We start from the raw sequence: 27791 nt of genomic DNA, 5'->3' as shown, positions 1-27791 counted from the left end.
ACACACATACACGAACGCACACACACACACGCACGCGCACACACACACACGTTTGTGCAAAATTCATTTCGTAAAGACGCCTTCAAATATAATGACAAGTTAAGATTTCAACATAATGTTAAATAATACAAAGAGCAAGAACATATTAAGAAACTGAATAAAGCCAATATATGGTGTGATAACTCTGCTTACACATCATTAGACTCTTCCTGCAGTTTGATTAGAAATTTGGCCATATAAGCTTTACTGAGCATCTTGTAGAATCTGCCATAGTGCTTCTGGACACATTGCATCTAATATCGAAGGTAAACCCTGATTATGTGATATATAATTGTATTATTACATATTATAATAAATTGAAAACAAAAGTGGAAACCTACAATATGAATAATATGGAGTAAATACTTTAAGTGATCATGTTTCTTGTTTTTATTACAATTCACACAGAAGAAATCACAGAAGAAAAAAAGTGTTTCTTTTCAAGCTGGTTAACTTGTTGCACAAATCATGTACTGTCAATATTCCACATACACACATACTGTATATACCCACACACTCACACACGCATAAACACACACATTCATATGTACCCTACAAATCACAGAAGCCCACAAATACTGCAAGGACTTAAACTTTTTCTAATAGTTACACGTCCACTAAGGCAACAGTCACCACAGCATTATAGCATGATTTGTGACTTTGTGAATTTGTACTGCAGGTTCATTCTTGATGGCTTTAGAAATGTGTCTTATCCAGCATAGATTATCATGGTTTTTAAGTTTTACTTACTTGCTTGGGCCATTTAACAATCAAAATTTTAAAACACACATGATTTCTCCTGTTCAGAAAAAGAATGTTTTTGGTTAAGTAGTATTTAATGTATTGTGCTTTGCTCAGTGTAGTATGAAGGACAATGTGGAGAATTTGAAAAATGTGCAGAGAAATGGTTATGTGCAGGGAAATGGTTATGAATTTAATATGATTTAATTATACTCTTTAGGCACTGAATGTTTGGTGGAATTTCCTGTCATTCAATAAAGTACAATATGAATGTGTTAATATGGCAGCAGAGTATAAGTGTTTGGACTTGTGTTGTCCTAACGTGTGCATTTGGTTTTATTTGTGTTGTGTCTTAAAGGGACAGGCAGCAAACTATAATGCACTGACTCGATCACTGAGCATGCTCATTATGGCTTCTTCAGACTCCACCTCTTCAGTGACATCAGCATGAGGGTTAATGAGGTGGGCAGGATACTGTAGGCCATTTTGCTCAGCAAAATGCTCCCAGCGCATATCATCACTCTCATGTGTGATGTATCGCTCCTGCATCTTACATTCTAGATTGCGTAGATCCAGCCACATTTGGTAGTCCTGTCAAAGAAATATATCAGTAAATCTTATTAGCTGCAACAAGTTTCTCATTATGCCTCATTTTCATACTCTCTACCATTTACACATAACCAGTCATGTCATCTTAAATAATGAGTAAACCATTAAAATAGCTTGCTTGGGCTAATAAATTATGACATAGAAAGAGCTATACATAATTATAATTAAACGTATGAATATACACCAAAAGACACTTTTATTAGTATGTCTTAGACAAAATCTTCATATCAGCATTTAAATTTTGTAAGGATGTCAGAATTTGGCACAAATTTACTGAGGGACAGGTACAGGTTTTGTTTACATGAACAAAAATGCTTACTTGTCTTCAAAACAAAGCTGATTTGAAGGGATTTGCTCAGTTTTAAAAAGGAATTGCAAATTTACTTCCAACTGCGTTTTCTATTTATAGACACATATATTGTGACATAATTCAAATAAAAATGCAAATTGTGTATTATCATTTGCATTTGCTTTTGGACAAACATACAATGTCTGCCCAATTTCAAATAGAACCCCAAAGTCCATTTGCAATTTGACTTTCTTATGACCTTCTGACCCTGTCATATAGAAATAGCAATATAAATGACCCCATTTGCTATTTTCATTTCTCTGCATTGCGTATAGAGCCTGCCAAAATTCAGTGGAATCGCAAGTGGAATTTGGTTGAATTGTGTTCTCAGTGCCTTGCACAGAAACCTGTCAATCAGTGTTGGGGGACAGAGTATACTGTGGGGTGTGTTTGTATTTGGAAGTGATGTCAGTCAGTCAGCCATATTTTAGAGCACCTTGGGGTCGACGGCCAAAAAAAAAAAAAAAAAGTTTCCAACTTGATACCTCATTTGGAAGACACAGTTTCCCAATTCAATTCAATCTTTATCTCAAAATTATATTGTCTCCATTCCAAATTGTATAGTTTACTAGAATATTTATTGGTAAACAAAATTTTACAAAGATACTACTCAGAAAATGTCCAGTTAAATCCAGAAAGGATATTAATTGGAATTTGGAAATTGTTCTTTTTGTAAAACATCTGTCGAGGCATTATTGAGACATTTATTTTGACATTGCACTCATGTAAGCAAACTTGTGAAAGATATTTAAGAAATTTATAATTGATAATATTGACCACACTTTTTCTATGTGCTTAGAAAATGTTTTATTTGGTCTTACTAATGTCCCCTCAAACAAAGCAAAGGCAAAATTGTATGCAAGTCTTTACTGAATATCATATAGATAAATGTATAGCCATTGTTTTTCCATTGTCATTCTTGAATAAGAGATTAAAATATTAATACTATTCTTCAAACAGGGTTCTTTCCAAAGGACCCTACGACAAGGTCTTAACTCATAAGAACTGTATCTGCAAATGGACTTTGATTTGCATTTGAAATTTGACAGACATTATGTGTTCATGTAAACGAACAAACAGTGATATGCAATTTACATTTTCATTTGAATTATTTAACAGTTTATGTTTTCACAAATAGAAAATGTAATTGCAAATACAATATGCAATTCCTTTTTTCTGTCCAGAAAATACTTCAATATGAATAACAAATGCTTTTTTAAAGTAATCTAATGATAACAATGTGTGTATGAAACAATTGCAAAAATAATCACCCATTTTAGGAGCAGTTGAAAGAGAAAGTATAAATAAGTAACCAATTATAATACCAAACCTATAAAAATGTTCTTGAGGGAAACATACAAAATTATAAAAAAAAACATTATGGTCTTGGATAATCCTACATTTTCACAATATGATTTCATAGCAAAAGATAAATGATACATTTTAAAGGGGAAAACACCTATGTTAAGCATAATAAGAGTTTTAAGTATATGTAGAATGACAGATTTATGCTCCAATAGCGCTGCTACGGACATGCAATCTCTGCCTCAGTGGTGTCACATGCATGCTATGCTACAACAGCAAAAGCAGCTCAGCTGTCAGGTTCTGCTAATTATGTCGATCGGAATGTTAACATATGTAATTGTATATCTTTTGAATTTTATTTTCTACCTACCTATTCACCACATTAATCAATGCCACTCAATCTACAACTGTCCCCTAAGTTATTTAAATTCTCCACCCTCAATACTTTAATTGAGTGGTTTAATTAGTTGTTTTTATAGTTATACTGCAGTTTATATTATATACTACTGCATCTCACTTTGTTAGCAGTGCCTGAACTATGAACACAAAGCCAGCACCCATGCAAATGTGAGAATTTAAAGTTACAGCTTTAACTCTGCTCTTTAAAGTGCTCACGCTGGAGACTGTTAAATAAACGTCTCTTTACAGAAAGTTAACAATAACGATTTTTTTCATCCACTCATTGTTAGGCTTAGATGATGTACAACATAGAAACAGTACTATTTTCGAAGCTGTGCTGTTTAAAAAATACCTTCAGACCAATTAGGTTTGAGAAATCAGCAGTGTTGAGGTATACATTTATACATCTATCAGTCTATCTACTGAAAACATTGTCAATTAAGTGACAGAACATGTGTAGAACTGTTATTACTTTAGTGTGCTGAAGTAGTTAATTAAATTGTTATTAAACATTAAAGCCATACCAGTAAACAATTAAACAAGATTTATATGCACATAGCCTCACTTTGGTCAGACTGGATTCTGACAAATAGCAGAATTATGGTAACTCATATTAAATCTTCTGTGCAGACATGTGCTATGAGAAAGGAAACAAGACTGACCTGTAGCCAGGGATGACTGAGGGACTTGTCCACACTGTAGCGCTTCCTCATTTTGACTTGCAGCAGGTTATTAATGAGGTCAATTGCTGGAACAACAAAGCAGGCTGTCAGTGGCTGGGCCATGGTGGGAAAGCCTTAGGATTAGGGGCTCATAGGGATAACGAGCAAAACCAACATTATTAACATTATTTCAGGGGTCACAGAGCTCTGAGAAAACCAGAGAGTCCTTCACCTCACTGCCTTATCCTGTGGGATTGGTGAGCATTACATGAATAGGCCATGACAAGAACTGAACACGCTCTCACTGACCTCTTCTTTCTTTAACCCCTTCTTCCTGCTCTCCTTTTATTCCTCTTTCCTCCCCCTTCTCACCCTCTATCAGTTGACCCACTGCACTTATTTCAAGGGGTACCAACATTTAGAGTCTTTGCTATAACAACTTACTATTGTTGGAATGGTCAAAAATACAATATTTGTTTATAAAATCTGGCAGATTCAGTCAAAACCATTAAATAGATATTACACTTTCTTTTGTTATAGGTTGTAGCAGGACATACATGCTTTAAAATACCTTTTAAAGGCATGGATGATTATTTAATATGATTAAATAATAAAGCATTTACACCAATAAATAAAAAAAACATTGTTAAAGCAACTGATGATGAAACTACATTCTGCCAAATACCGGCTGAATTGCATAGTCAATGGCAACTGCTTTTGCTTATTAAAAAAGAAAACAAAAGTATACACAAAGGAAAAAAAGGAATAATAGTTTCCAAAATCCATTTACACATGCTGCAAAGTGAGGTGTGAATGATAGTTACTTTAACAACAGTAGATTTTTGATTGACATGCAAGTCTTTAGGGGTCAGTTGAACAAAGAACCCTTAAGAAACCTTTTATTTTTCTTTAAGAACATATACACTTAAAAAACTATATACACTTATTATTCACACTCTATTCACAACATGGGTCCTGTTCAAAGTTTTCTGAGAATAGATTATTTCCTAATAACAAATAAAAAGAATTTTGCTTTACAGCCAGTGTGTAGTGGTCTAGCCACATCCAGTCACATTGATGAGTTGTTTCTTCACATACATTTTAATTTTCAATTAGTTTATCCTTATTCCAGGAACTGAAACACACTGCATACTATCACAGCTATACTCTAACACACATAGCATGCTGTCACAGTTTATAACAGTGTGTTATTTATTTCTGAATGTAGTTCATTTCTATTTCTGTAAGATGTTTGTGACAAACCTGTTTGATTTTCAAAGTGATCCATCAAATCAGTTGCATCAGACATGGCGAAAACAAATTGAGTTAGGGAAATGAACTGTAGCTTATTTGCCAGTGTATTTTGTCTTTAAACATAATGTCAGCTTTTAGACCCCAGTGTTTGTGAAACAAAATGTGCCTTTCTCTTGTAGGTAGTAAAACAAAGAAATCAGAATTTGTCTTGAGAAATGGGAAAGAATAAAGTCCACCAAACAAAGACATTAATATAAAACTGTAGAAACGAATGAGATTTAGGAATTCACTAGAGATATAGCATATACAAACATGTCTATCTGTGCACATGTCTATTTAGATTGGATTTTCCCTGACTTGTAAGTCCTAGAATTAAAAAAGAAAAAAAAACATCTGCTAAATAAAATAAATAAATGTAGAACTACTTCAGCTTCCCTGGTGAGTCTCTATTAATTTACAGCATGAAGCACTGAGAGAGTTTACATTACTGCTACCCAGGAAGCTGGGATCACATTGTTTATATAATAAGAGATGTGTTCACAAAGCTTGTTTAGTGAGGTCAGACTTACATATTTAATTGTCTCCTCCAAGATTCTCATAAAAACTGAGAACTGTTAAAGTAAACACAGGATAGTGTATTCTTGATTGATTAATCAGCGACTGTCTCTGTATAATTTTAAAAGTTAATTGCAATGACACCTGCATTATCCTGTACTGTGCAGCCATAAAGTGTTTAAATGTTAGATTAGCTATGTAACACTAATAATTAAGTGGTAAATGGCATTGTGAATAGACCTGGAGATTTGCATAACATTAATGTAACAATCAGTGCTTTATGCAATTCGTCTTATAAAAGTAAGTCTTATTGGCTCAGTATATAAAGCAAAAAGGTAGAAAAAGTTAGAAAAAATAACTTTGGGAGAGGGTGGGTTTGGGCCGAATTCCTTCCGTATTCTGCACGTACACCTCTATACCACAGAAGTGGTCAATTTTCCAACCATTTATTTATATTGCTCAGGTTGTATAAGATGTAGAGCTTCATTCTCTCATAGTTGTTCAGCAGCAAAGGTGCCAAAGGCAGAAAAAAGTGTCCACTTATTTAAAGTGGATTCAAGTGGTAGCTGAGGTAAGCATCATTATCATTTTTTGGTTAGAAATTGTGGTCAAATTTGTTGTGATTACAAACACAAGAGAAAAGAGTGGATCTAGGCTGGACTGTAAACATACCTTCTGGAGTAACCTTCTTCCATGGGTTGGGCGGGTACATGAAGGCAGCATTTTGGATCTGGTCATGGATGTCCTCATCCTCATTGAATGGGAATGTTCCACTAAGGCTGACGTAGATAATGACGCCAACACTCCACATGTCTAGTGAACGGTTGTAGCCCTTGTTCCGCAGTACCTCAGGTGCCAGGTAGGCCGGTGTGCCCACCACTGAGCGCCTGAAAGACTTCTCGCCAATGATCCGAGCAAACCCGAAATCGCATAGTTTTACCTGTGAAAGAGCGATGAACGTTAGCTGAGTGCTACAAGCCTGATGCTAGAGGCAGACAGCCCCTTTAACTTGACTGTGGTGTAACAAATAGCATCCATTATTTCTCCCCAGCCCCCTTTTCCCACCACAGACACTATAATGAGCAGTTGCCAGAGACAGTGCTAAACTCAAATGAAATTATCATGCAGTTAAAAGCCGTTACAGTACTACTCTCCTGCTGATTCTCCCCTTCACATTTTACATGCAAAGAGGAAGGAATGCTCTTTGAGGGCCATCATAGGACCACTGCCGCTGAGCTGAATTCGTGGAAAGTGCAAATGACAACTATTTTAGCTATTCTGTTTTTGTGTTTTTTTGTGTGCTCGGTCTGGAAAATATTTGTTGTAAATAATGCAAAAGAGATTTGGTTTAGTATTCCTCTGAGATGTTTGCTGGTGCCCAAACACAGTGAGTCATTCGTTCTGCTCGAGTGCTTCCAGAGCAAGCTTCACACGCTAGACGGGTAAAACAATGAGGAGATAATTTAGCAGTCTTTCAGTGCAGAGACGCGGGCACACGCTCTGTGTGCCGAACACAGAATAAACTGTAATTATCATCGCTTATTGTTATTCTTTTGCTTTTGTAAAAGCAGATTAATTCATGTGTATTTTACAGTTTTCTCCCTTTATTTTTTGAATGGTTTTCTGTCAGCATGCTACTCACTTGTGGAAAAGAGTCAGCAGATGCTAGTAAGACATTCTCAGGTTTAAGGTCACAGTGTACGATGTTCTTGAAGTGAAGATGTCGTAGCGCTACAAGGATCTGTCCAAAGAGAAACCTTGGCTTTATCGGGACACATAACACATCTGTGTGTTAACTCAGTACATGTCTGCAAGACTTACCTGTGTGACAAGGAACTTAGTGATGCGTTCTGGCAGCCTCCCTTTCTCACTAGACAGTATCATCTCCAGCATGTCGCCATGGAGCTTCTCCATGACGACAAACACACGCTCTGGTGTCTCAAACATGCACTCTAGGTTCACCACCCCAGGGTGGTGAAGGTTCTACAAAATACAAATCTTAGGGTAAAATATTACAGTAGTGATTTTTACTGCACATTTCTGTTCTGTATATATATTGAGACAATTCTATTCCAGGTTTCTTATCAACAATGGCTGTTCTATATGTCAGTATATTTTTTCCGTGTTCCACGGCTTATGTTGTGTTGTTTTCTCTGTGGTTTTCCTGCACCGCTACAAGGCAGCAATGCTACCCGCTTTTGTTCCAACATGCAGTTTTTACATTTACAATTTAATCGTCCAGTAGATGCTTCTTTCCAAAGTGACCTATATTTAAGCTAAGTGGATGAGGGTTAAAGGTCCTGCTCAAGGGCAGCTGTGGCAACCCAAAACCTTTTATCCACCCAACCACCACTGCTTAATTATTTACATATACTCATATATAAAAATAAATAAGAGTATCTGAATATTCATGTACATAATTACTTCAAGGCTTATATGTAAATGTGTGCATTTATCTACCTGCAGGATGGCAACCTCATTGCGCAGCTGACTCTCTTGTTTAGTGGGGAAGCGCAGTTTGTCTATAATCTTGATTGCCACGTCTCTCCCTGTTTTCCTGTGCTTACCTGCAGTATATAAACCATAAGAACAAAACTATTTGGTATAAATTCAAAGTCTTATGCATTATTTTAAATTCATTTACTGTATTAACATAAACATTAGAGATGCATCTTAAGGATACAGCACTCATTTGCAATGCTCTCAACATATTATGTGTTACTGTATGTTCTATTTATGTATCAACAAACAGAAAGCCACAGAGTAAATACAGTTTAATTACCGCCATAGACAATGCCAAATTGCCCAGATCCAAGAACTTCATCAGGGAATATCTGATAAACTGTGCTAATGTCCTATAATAGAAGGAAATAAACATGCAAGCATGACTGTCAAATAAATTATATCAACACTTTGCCTCCTGAACAAATGCTTTATTCCCTCTGCTGTGTCTAATCTGGTCTGTAAATTTTGTCCAGTTACAGTGTCTGAATTAAGAGCAAATATTACTTGCATTGCACTAGGACTCTGCCAGAGAAGCGTGGGTAACTATGGCAATTCCACGGCCACACGGGTGATCAAAATAAGCTCCAGCAGAGGTATTGAGTGTTTATATTGCACTGAAACTCAAGGCTACAGCTATTGGCAAGCCAACAGTTTCCTCCAGCACACAGAAATACAGTTCAAGAGAGAGGTTCAAAACATGACATTCATCCAACCCTTTTCATATTTTGCAGCATAAAATATATCTGCGTTGGAGGACTGATAACTCATGCTATTTCTTTACCAATAAATGATGCATGTTATATTATATTTAGAGTAAGCACCTTCCTGCTGTGATTTGTTTATAACAGCCATGCGGCACATACAGTCCAGAGATGTTCTATGATTTATTATTTTATTAATTAAAACAAAGTTTCTTTTCATTTACTTAAAAAATATATTATTATATTACTGTTTAACACTCGTGATCAATATAGGACATAGAATTAATAGAAGAAAAAAAATCATGCCTACCACATTCTCCTGAATCTGACAGTTAGACACAGAGATGCTGATGGAGATGTCTTCTGTTGGTAAAGAAAATAAATGCAGTTACAATCCTGAGGACCAGAGACATGTTGCTTCTAAACTTCCATACAGGTGTCTGTATATGGTGCTGTACTTCCCTTCCTTACTAGAAGAGTATAGGTTTGCATCAATCAATTAATTAATTGATCAATCAATCAATCAATCAATCAATCAATCAATCAATCAATCAATCAGTCAATCAGTCAATCAATCAATCAATCATTTAATGTATTTTCTGTTGCAGATGAATGACTTTATTAAAAGAGTATATTCCAAATTTCTTGCTTTTCCTTTTCATATATCAAGTAATTTAAATAGAAGATGGTACACAGGGTTATGTTACTCTGTAAAAAAAAAACACATTTTTGGCTTGTGATATGTCTCAACATAATTCTTGTTTAGTAACTAGCATCAAAATACCATTGAGAAATGAGATAATAATTCTTCAGGTTTAGCAGTCTTCAAGTCTGAGATAATCTTAGGAATTTTATTTTTGTATTGCTATCATAACTTCGTAAACTGTTCTATTTTGTCAACCATGTCACTGAAATGTAATGTTCAACCATCTGTACATAACCAAGCCAAACATTTATAGCTGCCATTGTTCTGTGAACATATTTTGTTAGCCTTGTTGCAAACTACAAATAAAAAACCTACAGCTTATATTGAAGGTCAACATGCTTTAAAATGCTATCAAGGTGCAATTAACACTAATTTTGCATTCTCCTGACCCATTAATTAATGATTTAATTAGGCCCACTACAAACACATTATAGTTAATGCTTGATCTCAAGTTCAGACCAACTCTCGGTGCACATGGAAAAATCTCGAAAGCAGCTTGAAAACTGATTCATTTATTACAATGGGCTTTTTTAAAGCTATAATTGTGGCGCTAATTGAAATACATTATCTGAAATGTGTTATATATTTAATATACATTCCCACAGTGGGCTTCTTAAAATTTGAATTAGTTGAAATGAAATTAAAAAGAGTTTGTAATATAATAAGTACAAATGCATTTCAGAGTAATGATCATACTGTGGTAGCTGTGTCGGCTGCTGTGAGCTGTGCCCTTGGAAATAACAGGCATGAGGGCATGCTGGATGGCTGTTTGCCAAATGTGAGCCACATCCTGGCCGGTTCCGCTGATCAACACGCTGCCATGGAACAAAGAGTAGTCTTCCTGAGACAGGTTCTCTCCCACATAATACACTAGTGTGGCGGTGGCAATCTCAAAGCAGTGAGGGTTGGCACCTTCAGGGAGCAAGCTGAAGTTTTGAGCAGGCTCCAGGGACAGAATCTCAGATAAGGGGATTTCCTGTAGAATAAAATGAAATATGTATGAAATGAAATGTCATAATATAAATAGCACAGTAATCTTTAGCATTACAAAATGTGATCTCTCAATGGGATCTTAGATTTAATTTAATTAATGAAAGACTGAGATGACAATTTTTAAAACTTTTTTCATTGACATTTTGGTCTAGTTCAGTTTGGTCTCGCTTTTCATTGATCACTCCAGCTCTCTCACCTCTTCATGAAAGTGCCAACTTTCATGGTAATATCACCATCAACTGCATCAAAATCATTTAATTTTTTTTCTAATCATTTTCATATTCAACTAAGTAATTCAAATGGAAGGTTGTAAAGAGGTTTTTGTTACTCCTAAATAATGAGATATGGATTATGATACACCGATCTGCCATAACATTAAAACCACTGACAGGTGATGTTAATTATATTGATTATCTCATTACAACGGGTGGGATATATTAGCCAGCAAGTGTACAGTAAGATCTCTATGTCAATGCATTGGAAGCCAAAAAAATGGGCAAGAGCAAGGATCTGAGCAACTTAGACAAGGGCCAAATTCTGATGGCCAGACAAATGGATCAGAGCATCTTCAATACACCAGGTCTGGTTGCTGGTATGCTGTCCAAGAAAGAACAAGCAATTAACTCAAAGCAATGTTCTGCTGGGAAACACTACGTCCTGGTATTCATGTAGACTCGTACCACCTACCTAAGCACTGTTGCAGACCAGGTACAGCCATTTATAGCAATGGTATTCCCTAATGACAGTGTCCTCTATCAATAGGATAATGCAACCTGCCACACTACAAAAATTGTTCATAGTTTGATGAACATGAAAAATAGTTACAGTTTACTTGCATCTGAAGAATATGCTAAACACACATGCCTGATCCACGGAGGCCCCACCTCACAATGTACATGGATTAAGGGCCTGCTTTCTTGGTGTCAGATACCACAGCAGACCTTTAGAGGGCTTGTGGAGTCCAGGCCTCGACAGGTCAGAGCTGTTTCAGTGGCACAAGAGGGGTCTACACACTATTAGGTGTCATTTAATATTATAGATGATCGGTGTATGTCTCAACATGATCCTTGTTTTTTAACTAGCATCAAATTATGAGATAAATGACAATAATTGAGATCATCTTTAGAGATTTGCTTTTGTTTTACTATACTTTTGTAAGCTGTCCTCCTTCTATTTTTTCAACCATGTCACTGAAATGTAATTTTCAAGCATCTGTACATAACTAAGCCAAACATTTATAGTTGCCTTTGTTCTGTGAACATATTTTATGCATTATCAGTGTTAGACTTGTTACTTGCACAGAAATGAAATTAAATAAACCTTTCTAATGTATAAGATCTTTATATATTCACAGAAGTTTATAAGAAGTTTATCTAATCATAGTTTATCAAATGTCATTTCCGTTTTTGCACTTGATAGAGAGAAATTGTAGTTTGTAATTTTCATGTAACTTATGAATTAAAAAGCTTATTACAAACCTACATGCTTTAAAATATAACCTGCGTAGCACACAAAACAACAAAACATAAAACTTCTCACAGGAATAAAGAAATTATAGCACCAACCAGCAATCGAGCACCAGAATCACTAAGCATATAAAAATATTTCAATAAAAACATATTAATTTAATAATTAATTCTGCCTTTGCCAGATAATGTTATGAATCAAGAGATTTTCATGTATTTTATACTTTATTGACTGATTGATAGTACTCACCTTATAGTATTTGCTTCCAGTATCATTCTGGAACAATGTAATGCACTTGCTATCCAGTCGCCAGTAATGTCTCTTACGCTAGTGTAAAATCAAACAGAGATGGCAGAATTACACTGACATAAAATGGAAGTATTTGCATTTGTGGCAAAATGCCCTCTTTAATGAAGCAGTAAAAGGATATAGCAGTGTTTTTGCATACTTTTGACATTTATTTAATTTCAGGCATAGTCTATTCAAGATAACAGTTGTTAACCATGCATAAAAGTAGTTCAATATTCCTTTAATGTCTCTAATCATATAGTAGTAACAGTCTCTTTTGTTTGAGGATAACTAAGAGCTTATAATTTAAAGACACTAGATTTCTCACCAGTGTGTCCTTGCTGGTAAAGTGCACAAGCCATCCCTCCTTCATGACATTGCTGTTTTTCCTCTTGATGTGCTTCACTGACTGAACCACTCGCATGAGAGGGATGTTGTTACTAGTGCATGGACTTTAAAACAAATTGACCCAAAGAATTTCAGCAGCTTTCTTGGTGAAACAAGCTTAATCTAATGTTCCTGTCACTAACTTCAAACTATTTGCATTTAATTTTTTTCTGTTGTGTCAAACAGAGAACAGCATAATGCTTGAGGTATTATGATTACAGTATGTTTATGCTATGAAGAGGGGTACCTAATGACTCTATTGGACTCATCAGGATCTGGATCATGAAAGTCTCCAAGCTCACAATGGCCTACATCCAGTAGAACTGAAGAGTCTGCAACCAGGGATTCCTCCATGTCATCTATGATGGGACTGTTTCTCTCGCTGTCATGGTCATCACAACCTTCTGCCATCAATACATCTGACTCAGCTCCAGGACTCAACAGGTCTAAAATGAAGAGAAGATAAGTTGACGCTTGATACCATTTATAGATACTTATTCCATAAAAGTTAAAAAAAAATGTAAAATCATCCAATTACAAAGACAAAACTAGAGACAAATACTGAAGATATAAATGAAGGCAGAGCAGAAAGACCCAAGACAACTGTACTACAGGCCTGGCAAAACATCTCAAGGGAGGAAAGTCAGCATTTAAACGGTTTACATGGCTTCCTGGCTTCAGATAGTCATTGACTGCAAAGGATTTGCTTCCAAGTATTAAGTTTGCATTTTCCATTTTTTTTTTGCTAGACCCCTTAAATTAACACTAAAGTCTACACTTCAATCACATCTTGATTGTTTCATTACAAATCCACTGTGGTGGTGTGCAGAGGCAAAATTACTTAATTTCTTATGGATCCGATTATATTAAAACAAAATTTACAAAAAAAAATAGATCTTATTTTACAAACATAATGTAATGCTTTGGACTTAGCATATTAGATTTAGCGTGGATATTGTACATTTACTCATTCGTCTTCAGCAACCATAACTTTATCCTAGTCATAGATGCAAAACAAGATTAACTCCATTCAGACAGTAATCCCATCCCATGGGATTTGCATGCATTTGCATGTCTTCGTGAACAGTGTTGTGATCAGTCAAAATTGCATAGACATTTGTGCATATAGCTTTGCACTGATTTATGGAGTGTATTGTGACAATTAGAAACTGGATGTGAATCTGTGCATTACACTTCGTATTTGTGAAAGCCTTGTTTCCTTTGTGATACTTGACTGTGTTTTGAATGTTTCGAAATGAGCTGAATAATAGAGCAAGGCAGTATTTCAACAGTACAGTATGATAAATATTGTTATATTGGGCGTGAAAAAACAACTATGTTGATTGTGACATTAAGGAACATGTAGAGACTCTAAAGTTATACTTGCCTCCATTCCTTGACACCTCTCCAAGGCAGTTGTTTGGCACTTTCGGTGCACATCGTTTGTGGCAGTTGAATTTGCAATCTGTAACAGTGTGAGGGGGGAAAGAAGATGAGAAAATCATGGCAAAGTGAGAGAGAGAGAGAGAGAGAGAGAGAGAGACCTGGCACGCTGAGATGAGCGTGTGTTGTGCTACTGGTTGACAGGCTGAGACCTTGCACATTGCCAAAGCACATTAAAGCCGTTTCTATCAGCAAGCTGACAGCACTCTTTACTGCCTGACACCCTCTATACATTTTACTTACATCAAAGTTACTACACTGTGGGCCTCATAGCAATCGCATTTCATGTGATATCTATATTTCCAATATTTATATTATCTACATATATTATTGAATTTATTGACTAAAATGATTGCATGAATTTGTGTACACATACATTACACATGATTAAAGTAAAGCTTGTAAATATTGTAGTCATTTTACACACTGTGTGAATATGAACTACAATGAATTAATCATTTACAAGTTACTAATTAATAAATATGCAGGGAGAGCGATGGTGGTTATTATCGTATATATGGAGCCATTACTGTAATTATGTGCAATTTTATTATTTCTATTTAACACTATCAGAAAGTATTAAACTGTACCATTGCTTGTCGCTGAAGCAGTGCCTGCTCTTTGTACCTTTTATATGTACTGTATTCTTAACCTGGGAAGGTGAATGCTGTAACACTTTCAGGTACATCAGCATTTCTAAGATATAACTGGCTAGAGCAAATAACTTATAACAAATAATAGTTTAAACAAACATTTACACTTTACAAGGAGAAGGATAAAGAGTAAAGGTTAAAGAGGTTGTGCCTGTTTTCTGTGGCATGCATACACTAACTTGGGTTTGTACTGAACAAAATACAATACAATCATATAATACATCATATAAATTTGAATATTTGAGCAAAAAATGAATGAAATGAAAAATGATTCGTACTGAGATACTTTGAGGATGCAGACAAAGTGAGCAAACAATAGTTTGAGCTCATACCTTTGCACTGCAGGCCCTGGCGGAACAGCCCCTTGAGCAGCTTCTTGCAGTGCTGGCAGACGGTGGGGCGCGTGTAGGAGTGGATGACAAACGTGTGAGGCACCTTGACTTTGGACAGCAGGATCTTGTCGAGCTCAATCGGGCGCCCAATGTACGACTGCGAGTTGGAGCGCCCTCTTCCAGGGAACATGTCTTTCTGCTGAAAAGACGCAAAATAGAGGCTGGGCAGAAAATCACAGAAGAAGCATGTACTGCTGGTTCTCATGTAAGCTGTGCTCACATTCAATGGGAGAGATCAGCAAGCATACTGCCAGGTTAATTCGTTTTGGATCGGAGTGTTAATCACACATGCTTTTTTTTTTTTATCATGAACACAGCAAAGTTGCCTGTGTGAAATTACACCCAGAGCGTACACTGAAGACCAGTTTAGCACTCTAGGTGTTCATTTAACACTGGTGAGTTAGCTGTGCACATGCTGTACTTTCTACATAAAAATGCAGCCTTATCAAATGTTTCATTACACACACACACACACATACACATTTTAGACAGCTGTCACCTCAAGTCGTGTGCACGAGACTACATTCTTGAAGAAGCAAACAAGAATATTTGTCAAGAAAAACAGGTTGAGGGGGACGGGCGGTAAATTTGCATTAAACTCAGAACAACAAGTTTCCAGCACCAAGCTGTTTTTAATGTGCCGCTGATTGGCAGTCGTGCAGATGTCTTACCACCTGTTGAGAATAGGCCTGACATCACGCAGGTGTGCCAAATCAACTGCACACTGCACTCTAAAGAAAGTACACGATCGATATCTTCCTTGTCTTTGTGTTGTACACTTGGCTGGGAGATTTAAGTAGCTTAATGTCATTGAGATGATCTTACAATAAGCATTAAGCGCACAAACTTTAACATCCCTAAGTTTTAAAAGACATGCTCTTCCAAACATCTGAGACATACAGGTGCTAACAAGAGCTAACAAATATTTCAATACATACACATTAAAATACTAATGGTGAATGTTAACAGTTAATACCGTTAGTGTGCAACACTGGTGTTATAGGATGAAATCCTTTAAAAAACAGTCCAACAACTTCACCATAAACACAGTGTTGTGGAGGAGGTGGCTGTTTCATTTTGTCTTTCCTCAGCTTTTTTGGCTGCTGCCAGCATCTCTGCTGATTTGTCTGACAGCTCCAGTTTATTCTGGGGAATGACACACATGCTTGAATATACACAGAATGTTCATGGCTATAAAAGCGAATAACCCAGATAAGATCAACAAAACATATGCAAGCAGCCAAATTTTCTTACACCTAAGTGTCAAATTTCCAACCCAAAATATTTCCTCTGCAATATTCTGTCCAAAATTGAATCCCCGACTTACTCGGATCTCCAGACTAGTGTTGAGCAAGCTAGCTCTTTAAACCAACACCTTGATTCTAGAGCAAGGCTTCATTTTTTAGGAACAGGCTTGCTCATTAGGGATAAAATATAATAAGGATAAAATTGTTTAATTACTGTCCTTTAATAATTCATTTTTATTTCTAGTTTTTTCATTTCATTTCATTGTCTGTACCGCTTATCCGTTCTACACTCGGGTCACGGGGAGGCGTCAGGCATCTCAGGCGTCATCGGGCATCAAGGCAGGATACACCCCAGACAGAGTGACAACCCATCGCAGGGCACACACACACACTCATTGACTCACACAATCACACACTACGGGCAATTTAGAGACTCGAACCCAGGACCCTGGAGGTGTGAGGCGAACATGCTAACTTATTTCTAGTTATTCTAGTTTATTTATTTATTCATTTATTTACTTTCCCCTCTCCTTTCTCTGTTTATCTTCTTTTCTAAAGCTGCTTTGAGACAATGTCCATTTTAAAAGGTGCTATACAAATAAATTGAATTGAATTTTATTGAATTGAACCCCTTTAACTGTAAAAGAAATTCCACAGACTGCAACAACAGACACTTTTTGCCTTTTTTTCTATTAAAATACAGCATTAGACTAATTATTTAAATGTGAATAATATTTGCTTTATTTACTGATGCCATAGGGCTGTCAGTCTGTCCATTTACTATGGGTCTCATTTGAGTACCTCTCTGACCAAACCCTACAACAAGCTGCTGTTTAGAATGAAAACCTGTACTAAACCCATTATGTTCTGTTCATAGATGACAAGCTATAATGGTGTAACTAATTCAGCTTAAAAGGATGGAAATAGATTTACCTGGTGGATCATTAGCAAGGAATATTTAAAATATTATCCATTGTACTAGCTGAGGTCTTTCCTGGTGTAATGCATCTATAGGGAACTTGTCTTACCCATTTCCTGTGCATATACTGTATATGCACACACAGTACACACTTCCAAATTTTGATATATTAATATATTTGATATGAACCAAATATTTAGACAATATAGCTGTCTACTATACAGTGAATGTTTGTACAACCTGGAATTGAAAGGGATTATATGTCATGGATTTATAGAAAACCACCCATAATATTGAGTATGTGATGGAAGAGAGGGGATAAATGTAGTTTACCAAATGATACAAATACAAAACACATAAAAGTTGTGATTGCTTAAATATGCACCCCATTGCTGTAAAATCTCTAATCCAACAGAGATGATCGTGCTAATCAAGTAGACTGATTATCTAGAGCACATGTGTTGGATCAGCATTAGAATTCTATATGTAGGAAGGTGGATCTCAAGGAACAGGCTAAGTGATCAGTGCTCTAATATGTGATCTGCGAGGTAAATTGGGCACAGTCAGCAGATGTTGCTTTTTTGCAGTCAACAGTTGATTAACAGTTTCCTATAAACAAACTCAAGTGTGTATCACAGCATTTCTGGTGTCAGGATAAAATATCTCAACCTTTGGAAAAGAGGGATTTGAAGCTTGCCATATGATGGCTGTAATGAAAAAAAAAACAATACCTTTAAGTAAAGAAGAAAGCAAGGCAGAGCATGCTGTTATAGGAAACTAATCACAAATTAATATTATTAGTATTTTTAATTATTAATTAAAAATAATATAATTATAATAATAATAATATAATAATTGGTTATTATTTCCCAATAACAGCCCATACTGCAGTGTTTTATTCCACTTATACCATGGCCATTTGTCAACTATGACTATTTTCTTAATTAAAAAAGAATTTCATGTTGTGCAATGTCCATTAAATACCATTAAATTCCTATTTTTGCTTACATTTTAAGACCCATAAGCAGTCCCTCCCAGCTGCTTTTTTCCTGTCTTGAAGTTAAAAAGAATATGTAAAAAAAAAAAGAAAAAAAGGCAAAAACAGCCTATTAATATAAACCTGTGATTTACTTTGCAGACAGCAGAGTTTAAGTTAAAATGAAGCTTTACCTTCTATCCTCCTTCAAACCTGCTTCTCAGACTTATATTCTTACATTACTTATATGTATGTGATTAGCCAGTTATCAGTCATTTTTGAGACTGTCAATTTCTAAAATATTTCAGAGCTTTCAGAGACATCATATTATATCATATGACAGCATATCATATCAACTGATTGGAAATGAAGACCATTTTCACTATTATATAAGAAGACATGGACATGGAACCAGTGGAGGCTGGGGATAAAAAAAAAATGTGTGTGGGGGGGTTGGGGGGGTTTATGGGGGGGGTATGGGACTTTGCACAGACAAACTTAAAATCAAGCTGTTAGTAATGCAGGACTGTAAATAACCATTTATCAGGTGATTATGTATCATTACTGCTAAGATAAAATATTGAGAATGTTAATGTTATAGTCAACTGTTAAAGCATGCAATAAATGAATAAATTAATTCTATGAATCAGTGAATTTGAGTTCAATGTGGGTTTATTATCAGTAATGAAGGTAATCAGTAAAAAAAAAAAATCACTTGACTGCTGCTGAATTTGCAAATTGGGTCGATCTGGTCCAAGCTCCAAGATTCTTTTCTTTTCTTCATCCGAACACCTTGTGAAAGTGTGTATTTTTGTGAAGATGTAACCAAATTTTCTTTCATCTCAGGATATTTCACTTACTTCCACATTAATCAGTACCTGTCCGTTAACTATCAATCTGCTGAGCAGTAATGAGAATGGTGAGAATGAGAATGGTCCAATCACATGAGGCCAAATCTATAAAAACAATATTGATTCGCTAACAACAAAAGTGGGCGGGTTCAAGCCAATTAGACCCCAGCCTCAAGTCACATACTTTTCAAAAGTTTACGGACACCGGCACCCTGCGCGCACACACACACACACACAAATAAAAATAAATTAAATTTTTTTTTATTTTAAATAAATGTTAATATGACTAACAGTGGAATAGTACAACTAAATGATTTTATTTCGTTATTAAAATATATAATTATTGTTAACGTTTTAAAGTGGCAGTCTTCTTGGGCTAACTTTAAGGGGGCAGCGCCCCAGCGCCCCCTATTGACCGGCCACCACTGCATGGAACACAAGATGTGTATGAAAGTATAACCCATGAAAGTATTAGGTTGATATGTTAAATGAAGAATGAAGGTTTCTTTTCAGTACTTACCTCAATGCTGGGACTGACAGGAGACTGGATAAACAGACAGAAAAAAATACAAAGAACACTGTTATTAAACACCAAAGGTGAAAAGTTTTATTGTATGTCATTTATATACTTAATTTTAAGTATTATAATATATTCTGTTTTTCATTGAAACTCAACACATGGATTAATCAATTACATATCTATGAAAAACCTTATTCTTTATTCAATAGATTTTTAATTTACACTTTCCAAGTTACTGTCACAAATCCCTGCCTCACACTTCTATGCTCTATGCAAAGCGCACAGCAATCAGTAGTGTGAGTTTAGTTCTGCAAGAAATCTGTTTATGTTCCGGCTTGTTCTCCTTTTGTTTACATTGCCATGTGTCTTTGTTTTGATTATTGTCTGTTTCCTTCTTGTTTCATGATTGAACTCACCTGTTTTCAGTTTCGTTCTTAGTTTGTGTAATTACTTAAACTCTATGTGAGTTCTCTATGTGTTTGTCTACAACATCGCCTACCCTCCAGTTTATCTGATTTCTGTTCCCATGTGTTACCTGTTTCTCTTCATGCCTGTCTTTGTTTTGTATAGTAATAGCCTACCCATAGTTTTGTGTGTAGCTGAGTTAGTACCCCAAGACTGCTCTGTTCCTGACTTGCCCTTTGCCCTTTGTCCTACATCTGGCCATGAGCACAACGTGACATTTCAGCACCCATGGATGCAGCAGGAGGGCAAGAGTGGCACAATGCTACTCAGAAACTGCCAGTGCTTGACTTCCTCCACTTTGCTCCCTGGGGTTCAGCTCCAGGCCCTTATCCACTTTTCAATCATAGCGCACCCCAGGCCCGAACAAGGACACTGGCTGTTGACCAGCTTGATAGGCCAAGCCATCCAGGGAGAGGGTGGGGCAGAGTCTCTCACTGAAGCATGAAGTCCCTGCCTGTTGCAGGTGGAGAAATTTGTGCAAGCCATTAGTTTGGGGATCTCGGTAGAGGCCTCAAGAAGCATCTGTGCAGAGCCAACATGACAGGTGAGACAGCTTGGCCTTTCATCTCATATAACATGGCCAATCTGGTGGCCACCAGTGCTGAGCCCATCAGAGGGTACAATGGGGCAGCCACCAATGCTAAGCTCTTCACAGAGGCTGACATGTTGGCCTCCCAAGCCAGGTTCTAAGCCATGTTCCAAGCCCTGTTCCACACATAGCTGATGTGGTGGCCTCCCAGACCCTGTTGCAAGCCAGGTTCTCTCCAGATGCTGATGGGGCAGCCTACAATGCAGAGCTCCATGCCCACAATGAGGCTGACAGGGCAGCCACCAGTGCAAAGCTCTCTCCCGAGGCTGACAGGGCAGCCTCTAATGCAGAACTCCGAAAGCAGTTCTCCAACAGGGCATCTTTCAGCACAATGCTCTCTCCAGAGGTTGACAAGATGGCCTCCCAAGCCCACCTCCAAACCCAGTTTCAGGCTCAGTTCCAAGCCAAGAACACCTCTAGGCTGACTGATGGCCTCCCAAGCAAGGTTCCAAGCCTTGTTCCACACCGAGGCTGACATGGTGGCCTCTCAGACCCTGTTGCAAGCCATGCTCCCTGCTGTGGCCTACGTTTTGCCACCCCCAGGCCCCGTTGCTAGCCAAACTCCCTGCTGGCCAAGCTGCATGCTGAGGCCGATGTGGCACCCTCCCAGGCCCCGTCACAAGCCATGCTCCCTGCTGAGGCTGACGCAGTGGCCACCCAAGCCAAGCTGCATATTGAGGCCATAATGACAGCCTCCCAGACCCTGATGCAAGCCAAGCTCCCTGCCAAGGCAGATGTGGTGGCCTCCCAAGCCATGCTAAATGCAGAGGTCAAAGTGGAAGTTTCCCAAATATGGTTGCAAGACATGCTACCCTGGCCCCATTCCAGTCTCAGGACATGTTCCTGATCCAAACCCTAAACCCTGATCCTACACTGATCCTAGGCCATGCCCATGGCTAATGCTGTGCTCCAGTCCCAGGCCATGCCCATCCAGGCCCTGTTTCATGCCATGCATAGTCACCCATTTTCTGCTTGCTTCTGGACCATAAACCTTGCAAGAGATTCTAAAACTGTTCACAACATTGGACATTTTGCCCACAGAAGCAGGACCCCCAGGGAGAGGTGGCGCTGGGGGTTGGCCCTTCAAGAGCAGTGCCTTGGGTGGCTCTGTCCTCACATCTCAGTGCCAAGTGCACAGCACACAGCAACTGATAGGTTCAGTTCCATATGTGATCTGTTTAATCTCCGCCTTGTTCTGTTTGTTTATGTTACCACGTCTTCGGTTTGATTCTTGTCCAGTCTCCACTCCTGCCTTCCTGCTTCCTTCTTGTTTCTTGATTGAACACACATTATAGATTAGCACAGTCTTTGCAAAGTGTATGTTCTGTGTCACCTAGCCATTAACAGATTTCCCCTCATGTCTTTGTCTTTGTTTTGCATAGTAGTAGCCTAGCCATATTTTTGTGTTTAGTTGAGTTAGTAACCTTGTTCTGTTCCTGACCTGCCTTTTGCCATGTTTTGGATTTTCAGTGTTTTTGGTCAATAAATAAGAATCTCCTGCATTTGTGTCCTCACGGCCTGCACCTTTCACAAGCACAACATTACAGTTACAACTCAAACCTTCCATTTTTGGCTATCAATCCAATCTAGTGGACATATTAACTTTTTAACTCTAATTTTTAATTATATTTAAAACAGCCAAATCCATAGAAATCTGTACAGAAACCACAACCATTCTTCTTGCACAAAGGTGATGTGGTTGAATTGGACTTCATTGGAATTGTCATTGGAAAGTTAGAAATGCCAAAACTGCCTCTTTTTATCCTACAAACCAGACTCAAGCAAATAGTAACATGTGTTATCATATTTTATATGGCAATCCAACTTAGATATTAAACAGATTATATGCGTTAATTATAGTATTTAATCAATTCGATATAGTATGTTCTTGAATAGACACGCCGAAAATACCAAGTAGCAGAAAAGGCTAAACTAACACATACCATTATTATTGCACACACATTCTGCTCTTCCAACAATCTGTATTTTTATATTATTTTTTTTCTATTTGTTCTATATTACTACCTGTATAGCTTAGATTTCTATTGTTTTTCTATTCTTTGTCTATTTTTTGTTCCATTTTGATTCTATTTTTTATTGCAAGAATTACTGCATGTCATACTGTGTATGGTTGTGTATATGACATAAATTTGTAATATGAATTTAATTATTGTTATACAGATACAGTACATTTTAACTGACATTCAATAAAGCCCAAACCAACAACAATAAGAGTGGGCAGGTAAAGAGGATCACAGAATTTCTTCTTACCACTTGAACTCATCAAGGGCATGGATGAATCAAATTGCTTGTGTTAAATCACACACATATGAGACTGTCACACATGAAACATCACCACAAACAAACAGTACTGATATCAACCACAGCCTGAAACTCACTAGTAAAGCTTCATCTGAGGGGCTAGGAGATGGTTCAGCAGAAATAGAACGAGTGTTGGTCAGGCCAGTGAGGGACACATTCGACAGCCGCCGTTTCCGAATACCACTGCAATTATTTGGAATCTTGAAAGCACAACGCTTGTGGTAATTCTGTCCACAACCTTTATCCACAACACAATGATTAAAATAAACACACACACACACACACAGAGAATACACAAATGATCTGACCACTATTTTTGTAAAATTTGTGAAACATTACAAAAATGTATAAACATGATTCATTAAAACAGGTCTAATTCTGCATTAATGAATAACTAATGCTGTTTATATTAAGAAATAAGATGTTATTTAATGTTTTTAAGATTGGACAAATGAATCATGGTGTTTTCATTAACTGTCTCTGATTAACTCATAGTTTGCTTATAGAAACTGTATTATGTTACTTATTACTCTAATCTTACACAATTGGTTTGTGACAAGAGAACACAAAATAAGAAATAAAAATAGAAAATGCTTAATTTTTAAGTAATAATTATATAATATATGATATATAGAGTTGTCCAAAGTGCAATTCTCCTTTCACCTGATGATGGCAGCAGTCTGTGTTAACACAGTTAGCTAAATTCCAAGAACCTTTTTTTCCCGGCCTACACCTGCAAATGAATTAACTGCAGAATATTTAGTCATGCCTACAGAAAAATATGGAAATTTAACAGTGGACAGGAAACAAGAATACTTTAAGATGCATTTGAGACTGATGCACTAATTAAGGAATTTAATATCATGATATATTATGAAACAAGTCATGGGCAATGCAAAAATATTCAGAGGTTGTGAGCACTGAGAAACTAAAGCAGCTGGGCGCTATCCTGTCAGGAACAACCAAGTACTAAAAAGGACAATTTAATTTATGATTAAGCATGTCCAATTAATTTTGTTTTCTTAAATAGGCCACATATAATCTGACCGCCTTTGGACACTCCTGATAAAGATACCTTCACACTTGAGTCCCTGCCTGACCAGACCCCACAACATCTCTCCACAGTGGTCACAGAAGGCTGGAGCCCGGTACGAGTGGACAAATAGAGTGTGAGGTCTTATCTGAAAGTCCTCTACTGTAGCTGAAGCTATGAAAGAAAGAAAGAAAGAAAGAAAGAAAGAAAGAAAGAAAGAAAGAAAACTTTGTTACACACTGTATTTATTATAAACAATAATAATAATATAGACAAAAAAGAATGAACTAACAGCATGTCAAGTTTTAGTGAAAGAGCATTTAATTGTGGACAGTTTTACCTATGTGCATAATGGCTTACTGGGTTTATGTCTGTTTTCTAAAATATATAATTAAAAAAAACTTTTTAGATTCACATTTAGATTCAAGAACCTCACTGATTTTCTTTCACTGTAATAATCTGCAAAGACTTCTTCCTCACGCTGCATGCCTATCATATCAGTTGGACTTTGAACTTCATGAGGGAATTTAGCTCAAAAATCCCTGCCATTACGAATGAACATGTCATAAGTTTTCAAAAGAAAAAAGGCAAACAAATGGTGCAGAGGGAGATATTTTTATTCGATAGTGTCTCCTCTCCCGGGGCTTCCCTCTGGGGAGGTGCGCCTCCGGAGGTACAGATGGACGAGAGTCCTGGCCAAAGCCGTTGTGTCAGAGGGCGGACTGGCACAGTTCATTCTCGGCAGCCTGGCCCTCTTCTCCTCACATGAGCAGAGCGTGTGTCTGTCAGGGTTAATGGGCTGGAGATTAGTGGCTCCCCAAGAGGGGCTGATGGTCAGTAGCAAATTAATTAAGGGTTTGATTCAGGCCATCTGAATGCTGCGAAAGATCGCAGAGGAGCCAATTCAAAGCTCCATGGCACTGACTTCTCTAATGAAATTGCTTCAGGCATCCTTTTAATAATATACTGCTGAGTTTAAGATGGACGTGTTATCTCTTTTGAGTTTATTCTTAGAAATAGCAATTTAGAATTCAATCAGTACCATTTATTATCCAAATACAAGGTGATTGATGAATTTTTATTGTTTCTTCACTCTAGTAACAGAAAGGATAAAAATATTGTTTGTATTTAAGTTTCTATCTGCCATTTATTTTTATCCAGATAGAACCATTTATGCTGAAGTTACATAACCAAGTAAAGATATGTGAGATTTACATGATATATAACAATAACCAAATAAATATATCTGTGACATGCATGATGTTTACAATCCACCAATCCACCTAAACAAACCCAGGCAGTATTTATATTTGCAAATTATGCTATGAAAGAGCGTTTTGGGAAAGACGGGTGGAGTGTTTTGATTGGCTCTTGTTGGCTTCGTGACGGTGGACCAATAGCAGCTGAGTGGCAAACCCAGCGGGAGGACTGCTTGCTGGAGCACGTGCCCTTAGCCTCCTCTCCAATATGGCTTCCCCGCAGCCTGCTCAAGTAGAATACATTCTGATTAGCCATTCTCTGGCTAAATTGCCTCAATTCATTCAAATTATTGTTTTGCCTTTTGTTTAAAGGCCAAGATATGTTTGCAAGTTTGAAATACCTGTAAACTGTCATTAAATGCTTCAGGGAAATGAGGGTGGCATGAAAAATCCACCCTGTGCTGCTGAGCTAAAGTAAGTAAAAGACTTGGGCATTTGTGTCTATATGTGTCCTCATGTACATAGCTGATTTCTTTTTCATATTATTGGGGAAAATAATAATATATGCTAGTCATTTACAGTATTTCACATAAATATCAAATAAAGAAAAAATGCTGCCATATTATTTATTGGTCTAATTCAAGATGCCTGAGAAGACATGTGCCTCCCTCTATGTGCTCATGGACCAGTGAATCAGCTACTATTATGCTTTTTATTCCTTTTCAAGGTTGCAAGGTCATTTCCAGCCCTTTGCTTTCTTTCTGTAGCCTTTGACATGATATGTTGAGTTGAACTTGTGTATTATTATCTCTGTGCTTCCTGCTGGATGTCGAGTTCACAAAGTTTATCGCAATGAATTACATTTGAGACTATTTGTTATTCAAGAGCTGATATTTTCATTGCATGCTGTCTGTACTAATCACTTTGAGAGATATAATCAGGGTTATCATATGCAAGAAGCAGATGTGTATTGACAAACTCACTAGAGCAAAAAGCCCTTTCAGTCAATCAGTCATTAAGAGAAGAAGCTATGATTTTAAATGTTTGCTACTTTTTCTATTTCAATAAAGAATAAAAACACATATTTTCAGCTTGTAACACAGTAAAATTATATATTAATATTGTAAATGCATTTATCTAATGACTTTCTAATTACTTGTATTACTTTTATTAGTTTTCCAAGGTTTTTACTTTTATTAGCTAATTTCTTTTATTAGGTTTTATTCTATAAAAAGGTTTGTAATTTGGTATAAAAAAGAGGGGTAAGGGAAAATTTTAATTACTAATACTATATCCAACAATAAATAAAAAATGTAGGATATGTTTTAAACGGATACAGGAAAAATCCCTCAGAGTTCAACAAACATTATGGCAATTAGTGATGCACTGAAAATGAAATTCAAAAAGGACAAAAATAAAAAACTATACTATACTGTTTTCTTTTTATTTACAAGACATTGATAAATGCATAACCTGCTAACCTCACAGTGTGCAATACATATGTGAATTTCATCATCTCCTGAATGCAAAATACAAAACTATAATAAAGATTATGCATGCATTAAAACTACTGTTTAAACATGTCAGCTATACATACTGAACATTGTGAGTGAAGTGTATAATAAGGTTATAATTTACCCTGGTAATGTAAAGCCTATAGCAGGCACACTTGGAGCAACACTCATCCACAGCTAGGGACAATTTAGAAAAGCTAATCCACCTACTCATGTTTTTATAGGAAGGGAGAAAACCAGAGAAACCATGTAATAGCCTGACCTTAAGACTGAAGCCTTGGCCTGGTTCTGTGATTCATTTAGATACATCAAAAGGAGTGGGGTAGAAAAAAAAACAAGTTAAAAAGCTTATAACAAACATAGTTGTCTTTGCATGAGCTGGGTGGAGGTTCATCAGAACATCGTATTCTTCTCATATAATGAAATGAATGGTTCATTTGGTATTGAAATGTAAAGGGGTGCTCCCCAAAACCAAACCGCAGATATCTGTTAATGATTTTCATTCACGTAAGATGCTAGTGTACCTTTCATACTCCTAAAGCATTTTAACATGTTACATGGAAAAATATGTTAAATTTGACACGAGGCAAATACTAAAATCAAGCTAAATTGATTTGTGGTTATTGAGGCTTCATCAGATGGCACTGATTAAATGTATTCAGGATTATTAAATTATTATTCCAAAATTATTCCAAGATTAATATTATT

The 27791-nt window shown here is 36.7% G+C and overlaps 1 protein-coding gene across 3 annotated transcripts in view; it reads right to left on the bottom strand.

Annotated features, from left to right (window-relative positions):
• Positions 1 to 411: 411 nt before the first annotated feature.
• The window catches only part of prkd1 (protein kinase D1), a 45292-nt gene continuing 17912 nt past the window's right edge, over positions 412 to 27791 (bottom strand). For 2 of the 3 annotated variants that reach the window (XM_058400022.1, XM_058400024.1), the window contains exons 3-19: positions 24413 to 24544; positions 23415 to 23575; positions 19962 to 19985; positions 15389 to 15587; positions 14348 to 14425; positions 13208 to 13406; positions 12902 to 13025; positions 12535 to 12612; positions 10522 to 10801; positions 9430 to 9482; positions 8696 to 8768; positions 8374 to 8480; positions 7735 to 7896; positions 7556 to 7654; positions 6586 to 6853; positions 4105 to 4190; positions 412 to 1371 (exon numbers count right to left, since the gene is read on the bottom strand). In XM_058400022.1, the coding sequence (XP_058256005.1) occupies positions 1153 to 1371; positions 4105 to 4190; positions 6586 to 6853; positions 7556 to 7654; positions 7735 to 7896; positions 8374 to 8480; positions 8696 to 8768; positions 9430 to 9482; positions 10522 to 10801; positions 12535 to 12612; positions 12902 to 13025; positions 13208 to 13406; positions 14348 to 14425; positions 15389 to 15587; positions 19962 to 19985; positions 23415 to 23575; positions 24413 to 24544 (2342 nt within the window). In that variant the 3' untranslated portion in view covers positions 412 to 1152. The remainder of the gene's footprint in view (positions 1372 to 4104; positions 4191 to 6585; positions 6854 to 7555; positions 7655 to 7734; positions 7897 to 8373; positions 8481 to 8695; positions 8769 to 9429; positions 9483 to 10521; positions 10802 to 12534; positions 12613 to 12901; positions 13026 to 13207; positions 13407 to 14347; positions 14426 to 15388; positions 15588 to 19961; positions 19986 to 23414; positions 23576 to 24412; positions 24545 to 27791) is intronic. The other variant, XM_058400023.1, reaches the window with a different exon arrangement.

This window comes from Hemibagrus wyckioides, linkage group LG09 (assembly GCF_019097595.1).
Source record: "Hemibagrus wyckioides isolate EC202008001 linkage group LG09, SWU_Hwy_1.0, whole genome shotgun sequence".
Classification (NCBI taxonomy): domain Eukaryota; kingdom Metazoa; phylum Chordata; class Actinopteri; order Siluriformes; family Bagridae; genus Hemibagrus; species Hemibagrus wyckioides.
This window is presented reverse-complemented; position numbering and strand designations above follow the sequence as displayed.